Here is a 26,220-nt window from a genome sequence, read left to right on the forward strand (position 1 = left end):
ACCAAAAATGTATTATTGGTGTTACATTTAGAAAGTAACCTAACCAACCCTGGACAGGAAACTGCTCCACAAAGACAGGCATAAAGCCCCATATGGTTCCATAAGTAGAGTTCTCAAGGTGTGACAGAGGGCAGTAGGCAGGTGAGGTTTGTTGGATACCATCTGTTTATGTAGTAATGCACAACATTATACACATTTACAAATACATTGATTAGGCCTAAACAATAGAAATAAACAGGTTAAGAAATAACATGCAAAATGGTAATTACATTGTAAACATTAATTCGTCTACAGGTTTGTTTCTTATGGATTACATTTTAGACTTAGACCTTTTATTTTTATTTTATTTAAATAACCATGAACTAAGGAGCCTAGTGTTTTTAATGAATCGCGTAACCTATCTGGCACAATCCATGCTCCACACACACATAAACCCTGGGTCCCCTTATGCCCTATTGAGCAATTCCGAGGGGGTGAGGGAGGGAGGGAGACATCCACTTAAGGGTTGCAAGTGGGGTAAATGTTTTGTAGCGCTTACATTTCGCTCTCGCCTGGGTACATTGATACACTGCTGAACTTGCATCAATTGCTATAACTTTGGCTATTTTACATCGACGTTGGGGCAACATGTCGGTTGCGTCTGCATCAATACAGTTTTTTAGTCGTTTGTTACGATATCGAACGAAATGTGGCGTTCCGTTTCACGCAGCATCTAGGATTTTAATATCACCATACCTGCCCCAGGTCTTTGGCGGTAATAAGGTGCTACTGGGCACCTGTGCACAGCCACTCAGGTAGGAAAATGTGACGTCTAAAATTGTACTATTTAGCATTCAACACTAGCCATGCCATAGAAAGACAGATGAAACAATGTTTGCATGTCGACTGAATGCACCTGATACATTTCAATTAGGCTATTCAACGTCAACATAACTTTGATCATATTTTATGAATGAGAGTATCCGATTAAGGGCAGCAATATTTGTTCAGCACGGAACGTTATAAAGGCAGGATGCGTGGAAGTCCTGCTGCGTATATATGTGGCACACTTGTGCAGTCATCAGTTCTTTCCTACAGAAAGAGTACAAATTGCAAAATGTTAGCAATTTGTAATCTTTCTTTAGGAAACATCTGCCGACTGCACACCTTGGGTAGCCTGCCCTACTGTTGTATTATTGGCTCCCTGATTTAAAACAAACAAAAAAAAATCTAAGTGACGCCTGTCCCCTTGCCTGGTTATTACAACTCCTTGCTTCGGCCAAACGCTACGCACACGCCTCGATCATACTGACAGTATTTAGCTTTTTGGGACACCAGAAGTACATTCATTTCCAATGGAACGCTGCATTTGCCTTGCCGAGGTAGTTGAAGTGCGTTCTGTGTGATGTATACGTTGGATTTATCGAACGTATGCGTCAAACTGTATGTGTTGAAGTCGTGACAGAAATACTAGTAGAAGGTGAATGTTGAACTTTTGTTGCACACATATCCAGATGACACTGCGTACCATTTTTCGCGAAAACACTATCGTTATGCTCGAAGAGTAGACGTTTATTTTTTCGAACATACAGCAGCGGAATAATTCATCTTGTGTCCTCAGGCAATTCGTCCCCAGGGTTAAGCTTTATCCAATCACGGCGCAACCGTTTTTGTTCTCTCCCTTTGTGCACGTGTCACTTGCAGTGCTATACAATCTCACAAGTTTTTAGGCCTTGCAATATCAAAAACGTTGCAAAAACAGCCGTGTGCACAGCCACTCAGGTAGGAAAATGTAATGTCTATAATTGTATTATGTGCGTGTGCGCATATACAATTTAGGGCTAGGACCATATCATTTGAATAATTTCATAGGATCTGGCTGTGATATTAAAACAATCTCGGTAGTTGTGTAATGACATGGCCTTGAACACAGCCACAAACTACATCTGGAGGGGGTAGTGATTTAATTACTATTGGGTTCAACAGTCCTTATCTCGCTAATAGGGCAAAGGGCCTTGCGTGGCACTTTCAATTCGTTCCTTAGGACTTTCTCTAGGTTCCTTAGGACTTTCTCTAGATAGAGAAAGTCCTAAGGAACGAACTGAAAGTGCCATGCTTTAAACTCTAGTAGAGAGAGTGATCAAGTGCACAATTCTGGGAGATGGGATCGAGACTCCATACCAAAATTGTCTTCTCACTTATAGACACTAGAGGACAGCAACACATCACCATAAACCACTGTGTACTGTGGGAGAGACGTCTTTCCCTTGTGGTTGAACTCACTTGGTTTAGTATTGCATTTGATGTATTTCACATTTCTAGTTGTAGCCTATGCAGGGCCGTGCACAGACCATTCGGGGGGCAGGTATTCAAAATGGAAAAAAAGCTTTCATAATTCATATCTCCAAATTCATAAAATACCAAATGCCTCTAGCAAAAATTTGATTTGTATTTTTTTGAAACAACTCATCACAAATTTGAAGAAGGCTACTAGTTCCAGTACCTCCTAAAGACATCATTGACATTGGGAAAAGAGGGGGGATGATCAGCTAATTGTTGATGATTGATGTAATTCTGCTAGTTAGCTAGCTAGATTTCTTTTACTGATTGACCTCACTCTTTCTGCCTCTCTGCTGCGCCCATCAGCCAACCAGACCGAATATTGACGATGATGTAGGCTAAAACCAGAAAGCACTATGATGAAACTGGCTCTCATGAGGACTGCCACAGGAAAGGAAGACCCAGAGTTACCTCTGCTTCAGAGGATAAGTTCATTACCTGAATTACCAGCCTCAGAAATTGCAGCCCAAATAAATGCTTCACAGAGTTCAAGTAACAAACACATCTCAACATCAACTGTTCAGAGGAGACTGTGAATCAAGCCTTCATGGTCGAATTTCTGCAAAGAAACCACTACTGAAGGACACCAATAATAAGAAGAGACTTGGCTTGGGCCAAGAAACATGAGCAATGAACATTAGACTGGTGGAAATCTGTCCTTTGGTCTGATGAGTCCAAATTTGACATTTCTAGTTCCAACTACCATGTCTTTGTGAGACGCAGAGTAGGTGAACGGATGATCTCTGCATGTGTGGTTCCCACCATGAAGCATGGAGGAGGAGGTGTGATGGTGTGGGGGTGCTTTGCTGGTGACACTGTCTGTGATTTATTTAGAATTCAAGGCACACTTAACTAGCATGGCTATGACATCATTCTGCAGCGATACGCCATCCTATCTTGTTTGCACTTAATGGGACTATCATTGTCAACAGGACAATGACCCAACACACCTCCAGGCTGTGTAAGGGATATTTTACCACAAAGGAGAGGGATGGAGTGCTGCATCAGATGACCTGGCCTCCACAATCACCCAACCTCAACCCAATTGAGATGGTTTGGGATGAGTTGGACTGCAGAGTGAAGAAAAAGCAGCCAACAAGTGCTCAGCATGTTTGGGAACTCCTTCAAGACTGTTGGAAAAGCATTCCAGGTGAAGCTGGTTGAGAGAATGCCAATTGTGTGCAAAACTGTCAAAGGCAAAGGGTTATAGTTATATATTTTTTTGTTTTTAATCCCATCCTTCAGCTACCATCAACCCCTCCCATCTATCTCTGAACACCATCCAGTTTGAATTTTATTTTGTCATATTTTTAACTGTGCTGTTTTTCCAAAAGTTCTGAAGCTATACACGTTCTACAGACACGGTATATTTTACATTAGTTATCTTGTTATTAATCCCACCCTTCAGCTCTACTCAACCCCTCCCATCTATCTCTTAACACCATCCATTTTTTAAATTTCGATTTGCCATATTTCATTAAAGTTCTGAATCTTTCTATTCTCATAGTTTCTACAGATTGTAAATGCTAAAATAATTACTATATTATTGATCAATTGACTATGACTTTTCAAATCACCCAGTAGTGCTATCTGCAGAGTTGGCTCCAGATAAATGTTGCAATTCTTCAACCATTCCTGGACCTGCGACCAAAAACAAGCTACATATGGACAGTACCAAAAACGATTATCTAATGATTATTCGTACAAAATCTGCAGAGCTGGGATGGTTGTATCCCCCATATATATAACATTATGTTGGTTGCAAGAATTTAGTATAATTGAACTATAAAAAAATCAAGTGTTAATCAAATGTTGTGCTGCTGTGGTGGTACTGTTGATATTTATGCCTTGATCACACCGACAGCATCATTGTGAAAAATGGTACGCCGCATAATTTGGATATGTATGCAACAAAAGTTCAACATTCACCTTCTACTATTTCTGTCAAGCCGTCTTGGATAAATCAACTGCCTCTGCAACGCAATGTTGCAAGGCAAACACAGCATTCTAATGGAAATGAATGTACTTCTGGTGTACCAAAACGCAATGACAATAACGATGTGATGGAGGAGTTAAACTAGGTAGCTAGCTATACACACTCGACCGGTGACCACATCTCTCAAGCCATGCATGTTCAGTGGGTGTGGGTAAAATCTCAGGGTATGCCAATCCAGGAAAAAATCCATATTACAACCTATGTGTTGTGGAAATTGCATTGTTTACTCTATAACCTGCTAGTGCATATGCTTTAGCATTGTGATATATAGTATATGCCTAAGGCCGAGACAATAAGAAGACACAGTGGCAGAATGAATTCAACCACACCTTTTGTTTCATTACAAAACCAGAGAGCAAAATCTGTCTGGGGAAGTCCACAAAACATATTGCATGTAACAAACAGGTAAATGACCTACAGCATGCTAAAGCAAGGTAATGTTTCCGACTCACCCTACTTGTATAGAAACGCCAATGGCATCTTCCTCTTTCATGTTGCCTAAATGGTCTTTGATTTTGTCATACAGTACACACTTTTAGTTTTTGTTGTCCTAGGCTACCTGGCTAAAATTCTTGCTTGCTAGCCTAACTTCCTTTTATGGGCAACGATACGCCAGGCCAGCTAGTTAACATTAGCATACTACATCAAGCTACTTCCATCCTCTCAGGGCAAGGGCACAATGTATGGATTTATGGTTGGATCAGAATCGCGGTTATAATCATTGGCCAGTATGGAGAATTAAGGAAAACTACAAGTCCAAATCCCTATCTCCATCCATGACTAATTTAGGAAAGCCACCAGAGGACAACAACACAAGGAGATTCAATAATCTGTTTGGGCGGTATGCAAACTAGAGTGGGTCTAGGGTTTCTGGGATAGTGGTGTTGATGTGAGCCATTACCAACCTTCCAAAGAACTGGCTACGAACGTGAGTGCTACTGGTCTGTAATCATTTAGGCAGGTTGCCTTTGTGTTCTTGGGCACAGGGACTATGGTGGTCTGCTTGAAACATGTTGTTATTACAGACTCAATCAGGGACATGTTGAAAATATCAGTGAAGACACCTGCCAGTTGGTCAGCACGTGCCCGGGGCACACGTCCTGGTAATCCTTCTGGCCCCACAGCCTTGTGTATATTGACCTGTTTAAAGGTCTTCCTCACGTCGGCTACGAAGAGCATGATCACACAGTCATCCGGAACAGCTGATGCTTTCATGCATGTTGTGTTGCTTTCCCCGAAGCGAGCATAGAATTGTTTTAGCTCGTCTGGTAGGCTTGTGTCACTGGGCAGCTCGCCGCTGTGCTTCCCTTTAGTTTGTAATAGTTTGCAAGCACTGCCACATAAGATGAGCGTCGGAGACGGTGTAGTATGATTCAATCTTAGCTCGGTATTGACGCTTTGCCTGTTTGATGGTTCGTCGCAGGGCATAGCAGGATTTCTTGTAAGCTTCCGAGTTAGAGTTCCGCACCTTGAAAACGGCAGCTCTACCCTTTAGCTCAGTGTGAATGTTGCCTGTAATCCATGGCTTCTGGTTGTGGTATGTACGTACAGTCACTGTGGGGACGACGTCCTCGATGCACTTATTGATAAAGCCAGTGACTGATGTGGTGTCCTCCACAATGCCATCGGAAGAATCCCGGAACATGTTCCAGTCTGTGATAGCAAAACAGTCCAGTAGTTCCTTAGATTTCATGCACCAGCTGTTGTTTACAAATATGCACAGACCACCCCCCCTCGTCTTACCGGAGTGTGCTGTTCTATCTTGCCGGTGCAATGTCTATCTTGCCGACGTATGTTCCGTGAACCATAGGATATTACAGTTTTTGATGTCCCGTTGGTAGGATATTCGTGATCGTACCACGTCTAATTTATTGTCCAATGATTGCACATTGGCGAGTAGTATTCGACGGTAACAGCAGCTTTCCCACTCGCCTTCTCTGGGTTTCGTTCGCTCGGATGTGTTTTCTGGTGAGATACATTCAGCACCTTGTGAATTGAAGGACATTTACGAAACACAGAGAGACGAAATATCTTTTATTTTATTTTAGAGTTTTTGGGGTGGAAGCCTGGCTTCCCTTGGAAACTATAAATACACACCACTGTGAATGTTTGGAAACCGAGTGCAATCTCTGTACAGGACAGGCTGGAGAAATGTGTAGAATTGCAGGAAATTAACTTTAAAACAAAAAATTCTCTACAGCGTCAAGAGGGGAGCCAACCAAACAATTCTTATGTTGGGGCCCCTAAAAGGCTAGAGCTGGCCCTTATTGTTAGTGACAGCAGCATTGACACTTTGATCTTAAGACCTAATCAAGTCGCCTGGTTACAATGAAGACTGTTTGTTTCCTTTATGGGGGAGTACCATAGACTGATATGACAATTATTAAACTCTTGGTTTTACCGCTGTTAAACCCTATGACAGTGATTCATCATGTGAGAGTAGTAACGGAGAAAGTGTGTTCTTATTGTCTAAATCTATAAACCAGAGCTTCTAGCCCACACATTACAGCACACAGAAAAAACCTTGTAAAAGTCTGTTGTTTGGATGCTGTGCTCTGGTTACCAAACTACAACAGTGTTGGATGCTAAACAGACTGTTGCTTTCCTCAGATGATGAAGTAGAGTGTTAAAGTTCCTACAGTATAAGATGAAGGGATACTGTGACTAGACAGAACTATAGCAGCACCATGGTTGGACCACCATCCACTAAAAGCCTACATAGCAGTGAAACTTTGTTTTTGTAGTAAAGAAAGTAATTGAAAAATAAGTGATTATTGTGTGTATGGGTAGCATAACCTATCTGGTATACCGAACACCTTCGCAGCCTCCGAAAGGTGGGGTTGCCCACGAGCCCTGGAGGGCCCATGCGCCTGTCATCAATGTCTCTTTTTTTTTTACAGTAACCCTCCAAAAAGTAATAGTACATTTCCATATGTACTAGGAATCTAAGTGTTTGTTTGTTTCTTGGGCTTCAGAAATTTGACTGAAAAAGTGACTCAGGCCCTGATTTGTATTTTTTTCTACTGATTGAATGTTTTATTTTATATTATCTACCCTTTTTTTCTCCACAGTTTCGTGATATCCAATTGTCTCATCGCTGCAACTCCCGTACGGACTCGGGAGAGACGAAGGTCGAGAGCCGTTTGTCCTCCTAAACACAACCCAACCAAGCCGCACTGCTTCTTGACACAATGCCCATTTAACCCGGAATCCAGCCGCACCAATGTGTCGGAGGAAACACCGTACACCTGGCGACCGTGTCAGCGTGCACTGCGCCCGGCCCACCACAGGAGTCGCTAGTGCACGATGGGACAAGAACATCCCTGCCGACCAAACCCTCCCCTAACCCGGACGACGCCGGCACAATTGTTTTTTAAGTTTTATATCATCTTTATTTAACCAGGTAGGGCAGTTCCCATTTACAACTGCGACCTGGCCAAGATAAAGCCAAGCAGTTTGATAAAAACAACAGAGTAACACATAAACAAACCCTACAGTCAATAACACAATATAAAAATCTATGTACAGTGTGTGCAAATGTAGAAGAGTAGGGAGGTAAGACAATAAATAGGCCATATAGGTGAAATAATTACAATTTAGCATTAATACTGGAGCAATAGATGTGCAGATGAGGATGTGCAAGTAGAGATACTGGGGTGCAAAATAGCAAGAAGATAAATAACAATATGGGGAGAGGTAATTGGGTGTGCAATTTACAGATTGTACACAGCCAGGTACAGTGATTGGTAAACTGCTCTGACAGCTGATGCTTAAAGTTAGTGAGGGAGATATAAGTCTCCAGCTTCAGTGATCTTTGCAATTCGTTCCAGTCATTGGCAGCAGAGAACTGGAAGGAATGGCGGCCAAAGGATGTGTTGGCTTTGGGGATGACCAGTGAAATATACATGCTGGAGCGCGTGCTACGGGTGGGTGTTGCTATGGTGACCAGTGAGCTGAGATAAGGTGGGGCATTACCTAGCAAAGACTTATAGATGACTTGGAGCCAGTGGGTTTGGCGACGAATATGTGGTGAGGGCCAGCCAACGAGAGCATACAGGTCGCAGTGGTGGGTAGTATACGGGTGGCACTGTGATAGATTACATCCAGCAGAGTCAGGGTATATGCAACAGTTTGGGCCGCCTGGCTCATTGCGAACTAATTTGCCAGAATTTTACGTAATTATGACATTACATGAAAGGTTGTGCAAATGTGTCGTGTCTTTACTATCATTAACTGAAGACTGATAGTCGTTATCAAAGATTCTCTGTAATTAGTTATTACGCGATTAGACTGATTAATCATGTAACCGTAATTACCAGGAAGTCGGGGCACCAAGGAAAAATATTCAGATTACAAAGTTATAATTTCCTAAAATAACTTTCAGGTACTTTATCTGACCAATTAGTCTTCGAATTAATGAATTATTTACTTTACCTCACGTTAGTCTCATTCCAAACGCTGTAAATTGTTGGTTATCTGCACGAACCCAGTCTTCACTATGAGTCATCCATACATCAATTGTCTTAAATCATTTATTTATTACTAAGTAATTCACAGAAATGCATAAACAAACAAACAAGGTAAATGTGGTTACATGAAATGATAGGAGAATGTGCCCTAGTGGGCTAAACCGGCATTGCGGCTTGTTAGACAAAAGGGGAAGTGAGGGTCAACTAAGAAGTCACTACAAAGTGATAATTATGACAATTGAAATGCTAATCCTTTGCACATGAACACTCACTCATTCGGGAAAAATTGCAATCAATATATATATTTACGCTCAGTGTGTCGTCTTGGTGAAAAGTTTGTTTCTTTTGTAGAATTGTCCGTCTCTCTCCCTCTCTCTCTGTCGTGGTTATAGTGGATAGTTCAGTGTGACATTAATTTGTTTCGTTATTTACCTTTTATTTAACTAGGCAAGTCAGTTAAGAACAAATTCTTATTTTCAATGACTGCCTAGGAACAGTGGGTTAACTGCCTGTTCAGGGGCAGAATGACAGATTTGTACCTTGTCAGCTCGGGGGATTTGAACATGCAACCTTCCGGTTACTAGTTCAACACTAACCACTAGGCTACCCTGCCACCCCATATAGAATGGATGTTTCGGCGGTTGTCGTTCTTCGCGTTCAATGATACTGAATTCCTAGCTGCAGACTAGTAATTAATATCAAAGACTTGTTCTTATTCTGTCTGTATCGATAGTCTACGAGTTTAACCACGTGGTATGGTTAAAAGATTCAGCAATGGTCTACAACATTTGTCCTCCTAATGGAGAAAAACATGGTCTGCAACCTTTAGCCATCTCGTAATTGAGGTAAGCTCTGTCTGCTGATCGAAAACCCGAGTGGGGTTTTTATTCGGAAGTGCCGAAAAGGGCTGTCCCAGGAGGCCTGACCCTAACTGGGCTCAGGGGCGGTCTTCTGATTTAGTCCAAATCAAAAGGGAATTGTAATTTTCTTCATTAAACAGTCCAAAATCCTATTACACAATTATACCAACAGTATCATACTCATTCATTCACCTTATACAACAATTAGATGTAAACCTCATATCTGAGGCTATTATATAAACAGTGTTATGGTAATGTGGCCACACCGTCTCCCATGAGCTTCCCCAAGTTGGGGAAGCCCAGGTAGGAGCAAGGAGAGGGACGGAAGCTATACTGTTACACTGGCAATACTAAAGTGCCTAATAAGAACATCCAATAGTCAAAGGTATATCAAATACAAATCGTATAGAGAGAAATAGTCCTATAATTCTTATAATAACTACAACCTAAAACTTCTTACCTGGGAATATTGAAGATTCATGTGAAAAGGAACCACCAGCTTTCATGTGCTCTCATGTTCTGAGCAAGGAACTTAAACGTTAGCTTTCTTACATGGCACATATTGCACTTTTACTTTCTTCTCCAACACTTTGTTTTTGCATTATTTAAACCAACTTGAACATGTTTCATTTTTTATTTGAGTCTAAATTGATTTTTATTGATGTTTACATTAAATTAAAATAAGTGTTAATTCAGTATTGTTGTAATTGTCATTATTACAAATAAAATATAAATCAGCCGATTTAAAAAAATATATTTTATTTTTTATTTATTTATCGGTATCGGCTTTTTTGATCCTCCAATAATCGGTATCGGCGTTGAAAAATCATAATCGGTCGACCTCTAGTATGTTTGACAGCATGAGTGATGGAGGCTTTGTTGAGAAATAGGAAGCCAATTTAATTTTGGATTGGAGATGCTTAATGTGAGTCTGGAAGGAGAGTTTACAGTCTAACCAGACACCAAGGTAGTTGTCCCCATATTCTAAGTCAGAACTGTCCAGAGTAGTGATGCTAGTCGGGTGGGCGGTGCGGGCAGCGATCGGTTGAAGAGCATGCATTTAGTTTTACTAGCATTTAAAAGCAGTTGGAGGCCACGGAAGGAGTGTTGTATGGCATTGAAGCTCGTTTGGAGGTTTGTTAACAGTGTCCAAACAGGGGCCAGATGTATACAGAATGGTGTGGTCTGCATAGAGGTGGATCAGAGAATCACCAGCAGCAAGAGTGACATCATTGATATATACAGAGAAAAGAGTCGGCCCGAGAATTGAACCCTGTGGCACCCCCATAGACTGCCAGAGATCCGGACAACAGGCCCTCCGATTTGACACACTGAACTCTATCTGAGAAGTAGTTGGTGAACCAGGCGAGGCAGTCATTTGAGAAACCAAGGCTATTGAGTCTGCCGATAAGAATGCAGTGATTGACAGAGTCAAAAGCCTTGGCCAGGTCTATGAAGACGGCTGCACAGTACTGTCTTTTATCGAAGGCAGTTATGATGTCGTTTAGGACCTTGAGAGTGGATGAGGTGCACTCATGACCAGCTCGGAAACCAGATTGCACAGTGGAGAAGGTACGGTGGGATTCAAAATGGTCGGTGATCTGTTTGTTAACTTGGCTTTTGAAGATTTTAGAAAGGCAGGGCAGGATGGATATAGGTCTATAACAGTTTGGATCTAGAGTGTCTCCCCCTTTGAAGAGGGGAATGACCGCGGCAGCTTTCTAATCTTTAGGGATCTCAGATGATACGAAAGAGGTTAAATAGGCTAGTAATAGGGTTTTCAACAATTTCGGCAGATGATTTTAGAAAGAGAAGGTCCAGATTGTCTAGCCCAGGTGATTTGTAGGGATCCAGATTTTGCAGCTCTTTCAGAACATCAGCTGTCTGGATTTGGGTGAGGGAGAATCGGTGGTGGGGCTTGGGCATGTTGCTGCAAGGAGTGCTGAGATTCTGGTAAGGGTAGCCAGGTGGAAAGCATGGCCAGCCATAGAAAAATGCTTATTGAAATGATCGATTATCGTAGATTCCTGTCCTCAGTGCAGTGGGCATCTGGGAGGAGGTGTTCTTATTCTCCATGGACTTTACAGTTTCCCAAAACGTTATGGATTTAGTGCTACAGGATGCAAATTTCTGTTTGAAAAAGCTAGACTTAGCTTTCCTAACTGACTGAGTGTATTGGTTCCTGACTTCCCTGAAAAGTTGCATATCGATGCTATTCGATGCTAATGCTGAACGCCACAGGATGTTTTTGTGCTGATCAAGGGCAGTCAAGCCTGGGGTGAACCAAGGTTATATCTGCTCTTAGTTCTACATGTTTTGAATGGGGCATGCTTATTTAAGATGGTGAGGAAAGCACTTTTAAAGTGCAACCAGGCATCCTCTACTGACGGGATGAGGTCAATATCCTTCCAGGATACCCGGGCCAGGTCGATTAGAAAGGCCTGCGTTTGACAGTGATGAGGGGTGGTCGTTTGACCGCGGACCCATGCAATGAGGTAGTGATCGCTGAGATCCTGGTTGAAGACAGCAGAGGCGTATTTAGTGGGTAAGTTGGTCAGGATGATATCTAAGGCCGGGGTAGGGGTAGCCAGGTGGAAAGCATGGCCAGCCGTAGAAAAATGGTTACGCCCATGGGTACGGATTTAGGGTTGTACCTGGGAGGTTCCTTGATAATTTGTGTGAGATTGAGGACATCTAGTTTAGATTGTAGGACGGCCGCGGTGTTAAACATGTCCCAGTTTAGGTCACCTAACAGTACGAACTCTGAAGATGGATGGGGGGGGGGATCAATTCACATATGGTGTCCAGGGCACAGCTGGGGGCTGAAGGGGGTCTATAACAAGCGACAATGGTGAGAGACTTGTTTCTGGAAAGGTGGATTTTTAAAAGTAGAAGCTCGAAATGTTTGGGCACAGACCTGGATAGTAAGTAAGACACAACTTTGCAGGCTATCTCTGCAGTAGATTGCAACTCCGCCACCTTTGGCTGTTCTATCTTGTCGGAAAATGTGGGGATGGAAATTTCAGGATTTTTGGTGGCCTTCCTAAGTCAGGATTCAGACATGGCTAGGACATCCGGGTTGGCGGAGTGTGCTAAAGCAGTGAATAAATCAAACTTAGGGAGGAGGCTTCTAATGTTTACATGCATGAAACCAAGGCTTTTATGGTTACAGAAGTCAACAAATGAGAGCGCCTGGGGAATGGGATTGGTGCTGGGGGCTGCAGGGCCTGGGTTAACCTCTACATCACCAGAGGAGGAGTGGGGTAAGGGTACGGCTAAAGGCTATAAGAATTTGTGGACTTGGGCATTCTGAACAGAGAGTAAAAGGAGCAGATTTCTGGGCGTGGCAGAATAAATTCAAGGCATAATGTGCAGACAAGGGTATGTTAGGATGTGAGTACAGTGGAGGTAAACCTAGGCATTGCGTGACGATGAGAGCGGTTTTGTCTCTAGAGGCACCAGTTAAGCCAGGTGAGGTCACCGCATGTGTGGGGGGTGGAATAAAGGGGCTAACTAGGGCATATTGGGCAGGGCTGGTGGCTCTACAGTGAAATAAGACCATCACTAACCAAAACTGCAATAGAAAAGGCATATTGACATTAGGGAGAGGCATGTGTAGCCGGGTGATCATAGGGTCCAATGAGGAGCAATAGATTATTCAGGGAGACGATTTCAGTAGTTTCTACTATGCTAGGCGAGCTAGCGGGCCGGGGCTAGCAGATGGGCCTCTGGTGATGTCGCAACGGAAGAGACTGATTGAAATCACCTCGGAAGATTACGTCAGCAGACCAGTCTTGATGAATCGGCAGGGCTCCGTGTCGGCAGTAAGTAGGCCAGGCCAATTGGCAAAAGAGGTATTGTAGCCCAAGAATTGGCTGTTGGACCTCTTTGGCTAGCCGGGAGATGGGGCTAGCTCAAGGCTAACTGGTGCTTGCTTCGGGACAGTGATGTTAGCCAGGAGTATCCACGCGGATTGCATCTAGCTAGCTGCGATGAGCCGGTGTAAAAGTTCAGAGCTTGCAGTAGGAATCCGGAGATGTGGTAGAGAAAAAGCAGTCCGATATGCTCTGGGTTGATATCGCTCTGTGCAGACAGGCAGGTATTGACCGAGCTGAGGCTTGCTGTTGTCAGAGTTAACGGTGAAGACCGCTAGCAGTGGCTAACTGACTAGTAGCTAGTTAGCTGGCTAGCTCCTGATGGGGGTTCCGGTTCTAAAGTATTAAAATAGCAGATTCTTACCACATTGGGTGAGGCTGGTTGCAGGAGAGTATATTTAGTACGTAGATGGAAGGTAGATTTAAATATATACGAAAAAACTATATTTACATGAGACAAGACAACACACACTTCCGACTGCTACGCCATCTTGGATTAATAATGTGCGCCGTGCCCCATGGGTCTCCTGGTCGCAGCCGACTGTGACAGAACCTGGATTCGAACCCAGAATCTCTAGTGGCACAGCTAGTGCTGCAATGCAGTGCCTTTTTTAGACCACTGTGCCACTCGGGAGGCCCTACTGATGTTTAAAGGGATATCGGTGAACAAATGCCTTGGTCAAGGCTATGATTGCGCCCGTGCAGTGAGTGGAGTTTACTCAGGTGTTCAAAAGCCCATATCAGACCGATACCCTAATGCTTCTTAGGTAGGTCTTTATGAGTTCAAGGTTTTAGTTTAGAAAACGATCTCTCCGCAGAAGTGACAGTTACAGGGATGGTAAAAACAGCTTGTTGTAGCAACATCAGGGATACCTGGCAGAAGGGTGCTTCAAATACAAATTCCGCAACGTCTTTAATTGAGCCTCTCATTCTCCTTAATGGCCGGCCTCAACACGTTACGAAAAGAGATGAACTGTATAGGAAGCTCTGGGGACAGGTAGTCGATACTGGACAGCCAATAAATTGGCAGATTCAAACAGATGATCATCTTTAGCGGATAACAGTTCTTGAAAAAAGGGATTTTGTTCATACTGGTGAACCGGCGTTTGAGTTCTGTGGTTGCAATATCAACAGTCCCTTATCTCTGGTATACACTATGTGTACAAAATATTATGAACACCAGCTCTTTCCATGACAGACTGACCAGGTGAAAGCTATGATCCCTTATTGATGTCACTTGTTAAATCCACTTCAATCAGTGTAGATGAAGGGGAGGAGTCCGGTTAAAAAAATGATTTTTAAGCCTTGAGACTATTGAGACATGGATTGTGTATTTGTAGAATTCAGAGGGTGAATGGGCAAGACAAAATATTTAAGTACCTTTTGAACGGGGAATGGAGTAGGTGCCAGGTGCACCTGTTTGTGTCAAAAACACTGCAGGGTTTTTCATCCTGATTAGCTTTCTGTGTGTATCAAGAATGGTCCACCACCCAAAGGACATCCAGCCAACTTGACACAACTGTCAGAAGCATTGGGGTTAACATGGGCCAGCATCTCTGTGGAATGCATTTGACACCTCGTAGAGTACATGCCCTGACGAATTGAGGCTGTTCTGAGGGCAAAAAGGGTGGATGCAAATCAATATTAGGAATGTGTTCTTAATGTTTGTACACTCGGTGTATATTGGCATGCATCAAATCAAATTGTATTTGTCACATGCGTTGAATACAACAGGTGTAGACTTTACACTGAAATGCTTACATTACAAGCCATTAACCAACAATGTAGATTAAGAAAAATAAGTGTTAAGAATGTATTTACTACAATAAACTGATGTAAAAAATAAATACAATAATTTTTTTATATAATTAAAGAGCAACAATAAAATAACGAGGCTATATACAGGGGGTACCAGTTCAGAGTCAATTTGCTGGGCCACAAGGTAATTGTGCCTCTGCAAATTAGTCAAGGTAATTGAGGTAATATATAGAGGTAAGGTGATAATTAACAGAGTAGCAGCAGCATAAAAATGGTGGGGGGGAGTCAATGCAAATAGTCTGTGTAGCCATTTGATTAGCTGTTCAGGAGACATATGGCTTGGGGGTAGAAGCTGTTAAGAAGCCTTTTGGACCTAGACTGCGCTCCGGTACCGCTTGCCGTGTGGTAGCAGAGTGAACAGTATATGACTAGGGTGGCTGGAAGGCTTTTTAGGGCCTTCTTCTGACACTGTCTGGTACTGTAGAGAGGTCCTGGATGGCAGGAAGCTTGGCCCCAGTGATGTACTGTGGCGTACGCAGTGCCTTGTGGTTGGAGGCCAAGCAGTTGCGATGGTGCAGCTGTAGAACTTTTTGAGGACCCATGCCACATCTTTTCAATCTCCCGAGGAGGAATAGGCGTTGACGTGCCCTCTTCACGACAGTCTTCGTGTGTTTGGATCATGATAGTTCGTTGGTGACGTGGACAAGCTCTCAACCTGCTCCACTACAGCCCCATCGATGAGAATGTGGGCGTGCTTGGACCTACTTTTCCTGTAGTCCACGATCATCTCCTTTTGTTTTGATCATGTTGAGGGAGAGGTTGTTTTCCTGGCACCACACTGTCAGGTCTCTGACCTCCCTATATGCTGTCTCATCATTGTCTGTGATCAGGTCTACCACTGTTGTCGTCTGCAAACTTAATGATGGTGTTGGAGTCGTGCTTGGCCATGCAGTCATAGGTGAACAGGGAGTACAGGAGGGGACTTAGCACTCGCCCCTGAGGGGCCCCTGTGTTGAGGATCAGCATGGCAGATGGGTTGTTACCTGTTTAGTCCCATGGTCCTTAGCTTAGCGATGAGCTTTGAGGGCACTATCGTGTAGAAGGCTGAGCTGTAGTCAATGAATAGCATTTTCACGTAGGTGTTCCTTTTGTCCAGGTGGGAAAGGCAGTGTGGAGTGCAATCGAGATTGCGTCATCTGTGGATCTGTTGGGGCGGTATGCAAATTGGAGTGGGTCTAGGGTTTATGGGATAATGGTGTTGTGAGCCATGACCAGCCTTTCAAAGCACTTCATGGCTACAGACTTGAGTGCTACGGGTGGTAGTCATTTTGGCAGGTTACCTTGGTGTTCTTGGGCACAGGGACTATGGTGGTCTGCTTGAAACATGTTGGTATTACAGACTCCGTAAGAGACTGGTTGAAAATGTCAGTGAAGGCACTTGCCAGTTGGTCAGCGCATGCTCGTAGTACACGTCCTGGTAATCTGTCTGCGGCCTTGTGAATGTTGACCTGTTTAAAGCTCATCCTCACATCGGCTACGGAGTGCGTGCATCTTTCAAGACTAAGTTTTAAAATTGTGTGCAGTTTATTAGGTACACCCATCTAGTACTGCGTCGGACCCCCCCCCCCCCCCCCTCCTCAAAGTCACTCGTTTTGCCCATTCTAATGTTCAATCGAACAGTAACTGGATGCCTGTTTGCCTGCTTTATATAGCAAGCCATGGCCACGTGACTGTCTGTAGGAGCGAACCATTTCTGTGAGCCTAATGCCCAATAAACAGGCCACTGAGTGTAATACACAATGTCACTGGAAAGACTGTCTGGGTTGGCAATACTCGGTATAGAAAACAGTCGGTCCAGCAACCTGGACATTCAGGCCATGCTGAAAACATTTACACACAAAAAATGAGGACTTCAGGAGACCAGGGGAGTCTCTCAAATTGGATTTAATTTAATTAAATTTACCTTAAATATTGCAGGCCATTTGTGTAGGCTGTAAGTTCAACAATAAATAGTGGCTGAATTTATCCTCAAGCCGACTACTCTTTTCCTCATTGTTAGGCTATTTGATGTGTAATTTTTATAAAAAGTTTGTAAATGGCAGCTAAATACGGTAAACTAGTGTTTCGAGGGTGGACTGACTGTATTATTTGCCATTTACGCACAACAACTTTCTATCCAAACTGGGAGAGAGTGAGAGGACGGCTCATGTCATGCAGGTTCAGGTAGCCTATAAAGGACAGTTGTATATTCAAAAAAATCTATTGGTAGCTGATTAGTATGCTGTTGCATCGAACATTTATTTTTGCAATCTGAAATGTTTGAATTTCCAACTTGATTTACTGAAAAAGTCATTACATTATTGCCGCCAGCCAACAGTCTAAAAATGGCAGCATTGCGACACAGTGTATAGCTTTGTGAACTGTTAGGCTTAACATGAGGAAATGACGACCAAATAGGCCTACCAATAAACATTTATCCATTGCCCTGGCACCACAGAAAGCCTATCATAGGCATGCAGCCGCTTAAATGTTAAAATTTCAGCATCTTTGACAGCGATTGGTAGTCTATACTTTGAGTGACTGTCGGGGTCCAGTGCATTACCTGTATACTTTGTTACCTTTTGAGACATCAAAGGTAACGAAATATCCTGGCAACGCTAACATACGTCATGCAAACTCATTTTAAGTTGGGTTCAAAGGCAAGCCAAAATGTTTTTTTGTATTATGTTATTCGTGGCTCACCTGAAAAGAACCCTGGTTCTCTCTCATTCTGTCTCCATTCACTTTCTCTATCCTACTCTAGGTCAGAGGAGAAGGTGACTGTCTATTTCATCAACCGCGATGGGCGGAAGATCACCACTTCGAGTGCCAAGGGCGACAGTCTTCTAGACCTGGTGGTCGAACAAAACCTAGATATTGAAGGTTTTGGTAAGTGTGGTGTACCTAGGGCTGTGATAAGTCAATGATAGGATAATGGGTGGACTGGCGGAGCAATGTAGGAAGTGTACCCATTATGTAGTACCCAATGTAGGAAGTGTACCCATTATGTGCTGTGATTAATTGATTCTGACATTACTAAATATTCCATTGCATGAGCCAAATCTGCATAATTTGAATGAACATTCTACACTGAACAAAAATATGAATGCAACATGTAAGGTTTTGGTCCCATGTTTCATGAACTGACATAAAGATCCCCGAAATGTTCCATATGCACAAAATGCTTATTTCTCTCAAATTTTGTGCACAAATTTGTTTATCCCTATTAGTATTTCTCCTTTGCCAAGATAATCCATCCAACTGACAGGTGTGGCATATCAAAAAGCTGATTAAACAGAATTATCATTACTTTGTGCTGGGGACAATAAAAGGCCACAGTTTTGTCACACAGCACAATGACACAGATGTCTTGAGTTTTGAGGGAGTGTGTAATTGGCATGCTTACTGCAGAAATGTCCACTTGAGCTGTTGCCAGAGAATTAATGTTCATTTCTCTAACATAAGCCGCCTCCAACATGGTTTTAGAGAATTTGGCAGTACATCCAAACGGCCTCAACCGCAGACCACGTGTATGGCGTCGTGTGGGTGAGAGGTTTGCTGATGTCAATGTTGTGAACAGAGTGCCTCATGGTGGCGGTGGAGATATGGTATCGGCAGGCATAAGATACGGAGAACAAACACAATTGCATTTTATCGATTGTAGTTTGAATGCACAGAGAGATACCGTGACGAGATCTTGTCTTGCCATTCATCACCTCATGTTTCCGCATGATAATGCATGGCCCCATGTTGCAAGGATCTGTACACATTTCCTGGAAGCTGAAAATGTCCCAGTTCTTCCATGGCCAGCATACTCAGACATTTTACCCATTGAGCATGTTGTGATGCTCTGGATCGACGTGTAAGACAGCGCGTTCCAGTTCCCGCCAATATCCAGCAACTTCAGACAGCCATTGAAGAGGAGTGGGACAACATTCCACAGGCCACAATCAACAGCCTGATAAACTATGCGAAGGAGATGTCGCACTGCATGAGGCAAAACGTCTACCTTTTTTTTAAGGTATCTGTGACCAACAGATGCATATCTACAATCCCAGTCATGTGAAATCCATAGATTAGGGCCTATTGAATTTATTTAAATTGACTGATTTTCTTATATAAACTCTAACTCAGTAAAACTTTGAAATTGTTGCGTTTTATATTTTTGTTCAGTACACATTACCATGGAAATGATTGCATCACAATACCAGGCAGCCATTGCGAGTGCACCCATGAGTTTACCAGTCAAATTGCCAGGGTTAGTGGTTCCAAGCCTGTTCTATTCATTCTATTTCGATGTGTGCTGTTGCATAGGCAACTGAAGACTTGTTTGCTATAACACCTTCCTTGTTTCAGCAAGGTGCAACAAAGTTTCATCACGTTGTTAAGAGTCCATGTTGCCACCGAAATGGACTCAACCACACAAATGCCCAGCCAACCCATCTTCAGTCAGTTTGATGAACAAAAAATAAACTGTTATGACGGTCGTCATCCACAACCGTCAGTTACACTGTTATACGGTAATTGTGCCAGTCCTAGGTGTGCCATGGTGAAGTAGACTGCAGGCTTATGGATACTGTTTGCATCCTGACAATTGCCAATGTGGGTCCATATTTCTGATGATGTGTTTATTTGATAAGATCCAATATACAAGAAGAAGAATCCTACAAGAAGCTGATGAAGCCAGAGGATGACATTGCATTATTTCCATATTAGGGCGTGTAGTTAGACTGTCACTCTCTCACCAAGAGTGGCACTTCAACATGCTGCCCAGTTACCTCTGGCACTTCTACTAAATGTTTCCATGGCTTTATATGGATGAGCCCCAGCATCAAGCATTCTATCCAGACAGAGTGAGAGAACCGAGGGAGGGAGGGAGGGAGGGAAAGAGGGAAAGAGGCGGTGAGCACAATATGCGTCAGCAACATCACCTTTGATGTTTGCAAGGCTTTCTATCTTTCCCTCTGTCTCTCTGTCCAGCTCATTTCTCCTGCGCATCTGTCCTATTTAGGCATTGACATGATACAATCTGGATCCCTGAAAGAACGCCATGGTAGAAAGAGGGGGAAAACCTGTCTGGGGTTCTGTCCTCCCCTGCAGATGTCAGGACTCCTCATCCTCCTGTCTAGAGAGAGCAGTAAACGAAGGCCACTGGAGGTCTATTTCTAGTCTTGGGTGGTATACCCGGGGTATTGGGGGGGGGGGGGAAAGCCATGGGATGGTTTTTCAATACCGCCAAAACTATTTATTTGAATTTTTTCAAATGTAATGTTCAGATTTGTAGCTATATTTTAAGTAAATACCAGCAGTCAACTTGTGCAATATGTTAGGAGATGAAGCAGATTGCGTTCTTCATTTCACCTTACCGTAGTTCCCTGTTGAGCCAGTCACGTATCCGCACCCCCCTATCCACATCGATGGGACAGTAGTGGAGAGGGTATTTTAAGTTCCTCGGCGTACACATCACGGACAAACTGAATTGGTCCACCCACACAGACCGTGTCGTGAAGAAGGCGCAGCAGCGCCTCTTCAACCTCAGGAGGCTGAAGAAATTTGGCTTGTCACCAAAAGCACTCACAAACATCTACAGATGTACAATCGAGAGCATCCTGTCGGGCTGCATCACCGCCTGGTACGGCAACTGCTCCGCCCACAACCGTAAGGCTCTCCAGAGGGTAGTGAGGTCTGCACAACGCATCACCGGGGGCAAACTACCTGCCCTCCAGGACACCTACACCACCCGATGTCACAGGAAGGCCATAAAGATCATCAAGGTCAACAACCACCCGAGCCACTGCCTGTTCACCCCGCTATCATCCAGAAGGCGAGGTCAGTACAGGTGCATCAAAGCAGGGACCGAGAGACTGAAAAAAGCTTCTATCTCAAGGCCATCAGACTGTTAAACAGCCACCACTAACATTGAGTGGCTGCTGCCAACACACTGACTCAACTCCAGCCACTTTAATAATGGGAATTGATGGAAATTGATGTAAAATATATCACTAGCCACTTTATACAATGCTACCTAATATGTTTACATACCCTACATTACTCATCTCATATGCATATGTATATACTGTACTCAGTCATCTACTGCATCTGTATGTAATACATGTATCACTAGCCACTTTAAACTATGCCACTTTGTTTACATACCCTACATTACTCATCTCATATGTATATACTGTACTCGATACCATCTACTGCATCTTGCCTATGCCGTTCTGTACCATCACTCATTCATATATCGTTATGTACATATTCTTTATCCCTTTACACTTGTGTGTATAAGGTAGTAGTTTTGGAATTGTTAGGTTAGATTACTTGTTGGTTACTACTGCATTGTCGGAACTAGAAGCACAAGCATTTCGCTACACTCTCATTAAACATCTGCTAACCATGTGTATGTGACAAATACATTTGATTTGACGTGTTTGTTTGTAAATAGCATAATAGGAGAAAGCAGGAGCTGGTGAGTCCATAGCGTTCTATATCTATCTATTGGTGAGTCTTTATTGTGCAACGCACATGAGGTGAGGAAGTTACTGAGTGGCGCAGTGGTCTAAGGTGTCACTACAGCCCCTGATTTGATCTGTATCACAACTGGCCGTGATCGGGAGTCCCAAAGGTCGGCACACAATTGGCCCAACGTCGTCCGGGTTAGGGGAGGGTTTGGCCGTGGTAGGCCGTCATTGTAAATAAGAATTTGTTATTAACTGACTTGCCTAGTTAAATAAATATATATATATTTCTGCCAGAAGTCAGAGTTCTGGATGAGTTCTGTACAGCTGACATTTTTTCCCCTGTGCTTTCTACTACTGTTTTTTTCCCCCTCCTCCGTTCTTCTCCCATCTGCTTTCTGTACACATGCTGCTCTTCCTTCAGAAAACCATGAATCACAACTTTGTTCATTTACACAATTTGTCTCGTTCACTTTCGCTTGTAAGTATCCACACTCACGGAGAATGACATTGGGTAGCTACTAGCTGTGCTTGTATAACTTCAGCTGGATTTGCCTGTCTTTGCAATTAGTTGGTTAGTTTTAGCTCGTTAGCATTTAGCTAATGGCATCTATGTGATTTGGCTATTACCTGTGCAAATTTTGTTTTGCGTTGTTTGCGCCCCCTCATTTTATGTATGGGTTACCCCAGGACTCGAACCCACTACCCTCGCGTTACAAGCGACATGCTCTACCAACACGTGAACCCGCCTCTTGCAGAAGGAAGTCAGTCCCCTGAATGGAATGTGCTTTTGATAGGCTGAACTGATTTTGGTAGTGTTTCTGGGCAGGTCCCTGGGTTGGGCTGATGTAAAGCTTTCTCACAACCTCTCACCTCTTCCTCTCTCCTCACAGTATAAACTGTTCCATGCATTAGAGTAGACATTAATCCAGTGCCTTCAGAACTTCATCCTTACATATCCCATTTTTTTTTAAATCTCCAACTACACCCCCTGACATCCTCAGCTGGAATGATACCCCTTTATGTGCTAGGCCTTACATCTCTCTCTCTCTCTCTCTGCAGGTTAAAGGTAATACGATGTGTACATCCTGTGGTTTCTATCATATGAACAGAAAGTCAGTGAAGTCCTTCCCCTCTAGGACTGGGCTGTTTTCTACTGATAGATCCTGATATACATCATCCCTTAACAGTTTGATTTTAAATGTGTGTTCCCCAGGTGCGTGTGAGGGGACCCTGGCCTGTTCCACCTGTCATGTGATCCTGGATCAGAAGGTGTACAACCAGCTGGGGCCCATCACTGATGAGGAGAATGATATGCTGGACCTGGCCTTTGGCCTCACTGATACGTGAGTCACACACATACACACACATTCCAAAACACACATTGGCGGGAAGATGATTCTGGCCTATTAAAGGCCTCACAGACAAATGAGTGACATGCTTGCTGATGCATACACATCACATAGTATGTACTCTCTCCCACACATAGAACACCCATGAACATGTTGAGCCTGGCCCACAGCTTAACCTGCTGATAAATCACCTTATTTCAGGCAGGCTTCCAGCCAATAGAGATCAAGAGGTTCAGTTGCCGGGTGAGATGAGCAGATTAAAGATAATTGTTTCTTTTCACTTCACATTAGAATATAATTAGTTAGGTATGAAAAGGGTACTAATTCCCCTCAGGTGACAAATCAAATCAGTATGATTATAATGCATATCAAATGTGTGTTTTCTCCCTCACATGTGCTCTGTCTCAGCAACGTGATGCTCTCAGCCACCTTGTATTTGAGACTCTTGTCTGTCTATAACATTTAACCTGGTCAAGACCAGAGTTTTCCCCTGGCTGACCTTTCACATATCTAACATGATTCTCTGGAACACATCAATACCAGATACTGACTGTGGGTTTCTCTACTAATGAGGATGTGCTTCTCCCACATGGCTCCCATCCCAGTTTAAGACAAACAGTTTACACAGTAACTCACACATTTGGAATGATAACATAACATGTTACGTAAGGTCTATTCACATGTGAATGTGAACATAGTGTATGTGCGCTTATTATGCTAGTGTGATATTTTTTTATTATTAACCCCTCCACCACAGATTTTTAAGACTTGGTGTTTGCTTTAACTGTCTGTAGCATCAAATTAGATGTTTGTAGATTTTTATTTTATAAATGATTTTGTCACAAAGTGCATGAGACCAGCCTGGGCCTTAACCACAAAAGAGCCAAACCAGGTGCTAGTGGGAAGGGAATAGATTTGACAACATGGTTCCCTGTTAATAAAGTGTGTCTAATGACCTTGTCCCTGTACCTGCTGTCTGCGGTCCTGCAGGTCTCGTCTGGGTTGTCAGGTCTGCCTATCCAGAGATCTGGAGGGCATAACGGTCCGTGTGCCAGACCGGGTGAACGACATGCGGCGGTCTGATGATGCTGAACCTACTACACTGTAAAGCATCTTGTTTTTACAGTATTATACAAAACTAACAGTAAAGTACTATATTAATGATTAATTGCCCTAAATTGAAATGCAATCTGGGTGGTTTTAGGTGTAACTGGTTAATTGATACTATACAATTCCTAAGAAACTTGGTTTAACAGTACATTCCTGTTAAAAAGTGCTATATTTCCAATGGTTCTGTAATTCCACCCCACAGAATACTGTACCCTTCTCTGTAGTGGGTTCATGGTATTGTTGTTTTCATTAACATATTATGAGGTGTGCCTTGTAAGAAAGAGGCTGCAACGTTGCATTTGTTCCACCGGTTAGTGAGAGTGAGGTACCAATTTAACTGATACAGTGGTAGTAGTGCCTCAACAATTGAATGTGCATACAGTAGGGGACAGATTGGAGTGGCAGCAAGTCTTAAACCTTTAATGGTTTAGTATTTGCCATGTTCTTTGGTCTGTTTTACCCTGCATTCACTGCCAGTTTAGAAGCCTTTAAGGCCTCTAGAAGTGCAAGTGATATACAGTACCAGTCAAAAGTTTGGACACACCTACTCATTCAAGGGTGTTTCTTTATTTTTACTATTTTCTACATTGTAGAATAATAATGAATACATAAAAACTATGAAATAACACATATGGAATCATGTAGTAACCAAAAAAGTGTTAAATATATCCAAATATATTTGACATTCTTCAAAGTAGCCACCCTTTGCCTTGATGACAGCTTTGCACACTCTTGGCATTCTCAACCAGCTTCATGAGGTAGTCACTTGGAATGCATTTCAATTAACAGGTGTGCCTTGTTAAAAGTACATTTCTTTCCTTCTTAGCATTTGAGCCAATCATTGGGTTGTGACAAGGTAGGGGTGGGTATACAGAATATTTGGTTTAAAAATATATATATATATATATATATATATATACACACACACACACACTATCATTCAAAAGTTTGGGGTCACTTAGAAATGTCCTTGTTTAAATATATATATATATTTATTTTTAAATGTATCCATTAAAATAACATCAAACTGATCAGAAATACAGTGTAGACATTGTTAATGTTGTAAATGACTATTGTTGCTGGAAAGCCATTTCCAGATTTAAAAAAAATGGAATATCTACATAGGCGTACAGAGGTCCATTATCAGCAAACATCACTCCTGTGTTCCGCTAGTAACCTACAGTAAATAGCTAGTAACCTACAGTAAATAGCTAGTAAGTGAACGTCAAGTTTTGTTTATAGATAAAAAAATTGTATTGTTGAAATGCTGAAATAAAATAGTTTTCTTAATTATTAATATCAATGCATCCACTCTGTATATTATTTCTTACCGTCATTTTACCTTGTCATTCCACCATGTCACCCACGTTCAGGTAGGCCTAAGCTATAATACTAACTTTACAAAACATTTCACATTTATCATCTCTAACATTCTGAGCGTTCTTCCTCTGTGTTCAGCATCTCTACACTGTTGCACTCTTCTCATTTTGTCAGACTCCTCCTTTCCCCCCTGAGAAATGTGTGTTTATGTTGCCTCCGCTTTCCCCTAGTTCTAATTGAGACATAACTCAAAGATGGATTGTGTGGAATGTGTTGTCAGACTCAGAGGGGTTATTAGTGGGAGCAGTGAATAAGAAGTGGCTTCGACACAGTCACTCATCTGAGGTGTCTCTCAGTGATGACATCTTTGTTCTGAGAGAGAGCTGCTGACAAACACATCAATCAACCGTCACTGAGAGACAGAGGGAGGGAGAGGAGAGACCGGAGTAAAGGGGTGAGAAAGGGGAACACTGCAAAGGTATGGACAAAGGGGTTAGGTGACTAGGGTAGAAGGAGATGTATGAGGACAGGGTTGACAAATGGAAACGTGGAGAGAGGCTAATAAAGAGGTAGTAATGTCAGGGGAGGGGTGAGATGAGGGTTCATGGGTAGGTACAAGTGGAAGGAAATATAGGTTAAACATATTCATACCTGAGTCAGA

At 42.8% G+C, this 26,220-nt stretch overlaps 1 protein-coding gene across 2 annotated transcripts in view; it reads left to right on the forward strand.

Moving 5' to 3' along the window:
• The first annotated feature begins 498 nt into the window (after positions 1-498).
• Positions 499-26,220, forward strand: part of LOC115131063 (adrenodoxin-like) — a 28,411-nt gene continuing 2,689 nt past the window's right edge. Inside the window, exons 1-4 of one of the 2 annotated variants that reach the window (XM_065017720.1) lie at positions 499-794; positions 18,081-18,205; positions 22,994-23,123; positions 24,120-24,233. In XM_065017720.1, the coding sequence (XP_064873792.1) occupies positions 628-794; positions 18,081-18,205; positions 22,994-23,123; positions 24,120-24,233 (536 nt within the window). In that variant the 5' untranslated portion in view covers positions 499-627. Of the gene's footprint in view, positions 795-18,080; positions 18,206-22,993; positions 23,124-24,119; positions 25,537-26,220 lie in introns of those variants that run through there. The other variant, XM_029662677.2, reaches the window with a different exon arrangement.

This window comes from Oncorhynchus nerka, linkage group LG1 (genome assembly GCF_034236695.1).
Source record: "Oncorhynchus nerka isolate Pitt River linkage group LG1, Oner_Uvic_2.0, whole genome shotgun sequence".
Classification (NCBI taxonomy): Eukaryota; Metazoa; Chordata; class Actinopteri; order Salmoniformes; family Salmonidae; genus Oncorhynchus; species Oncorhynchus nerka.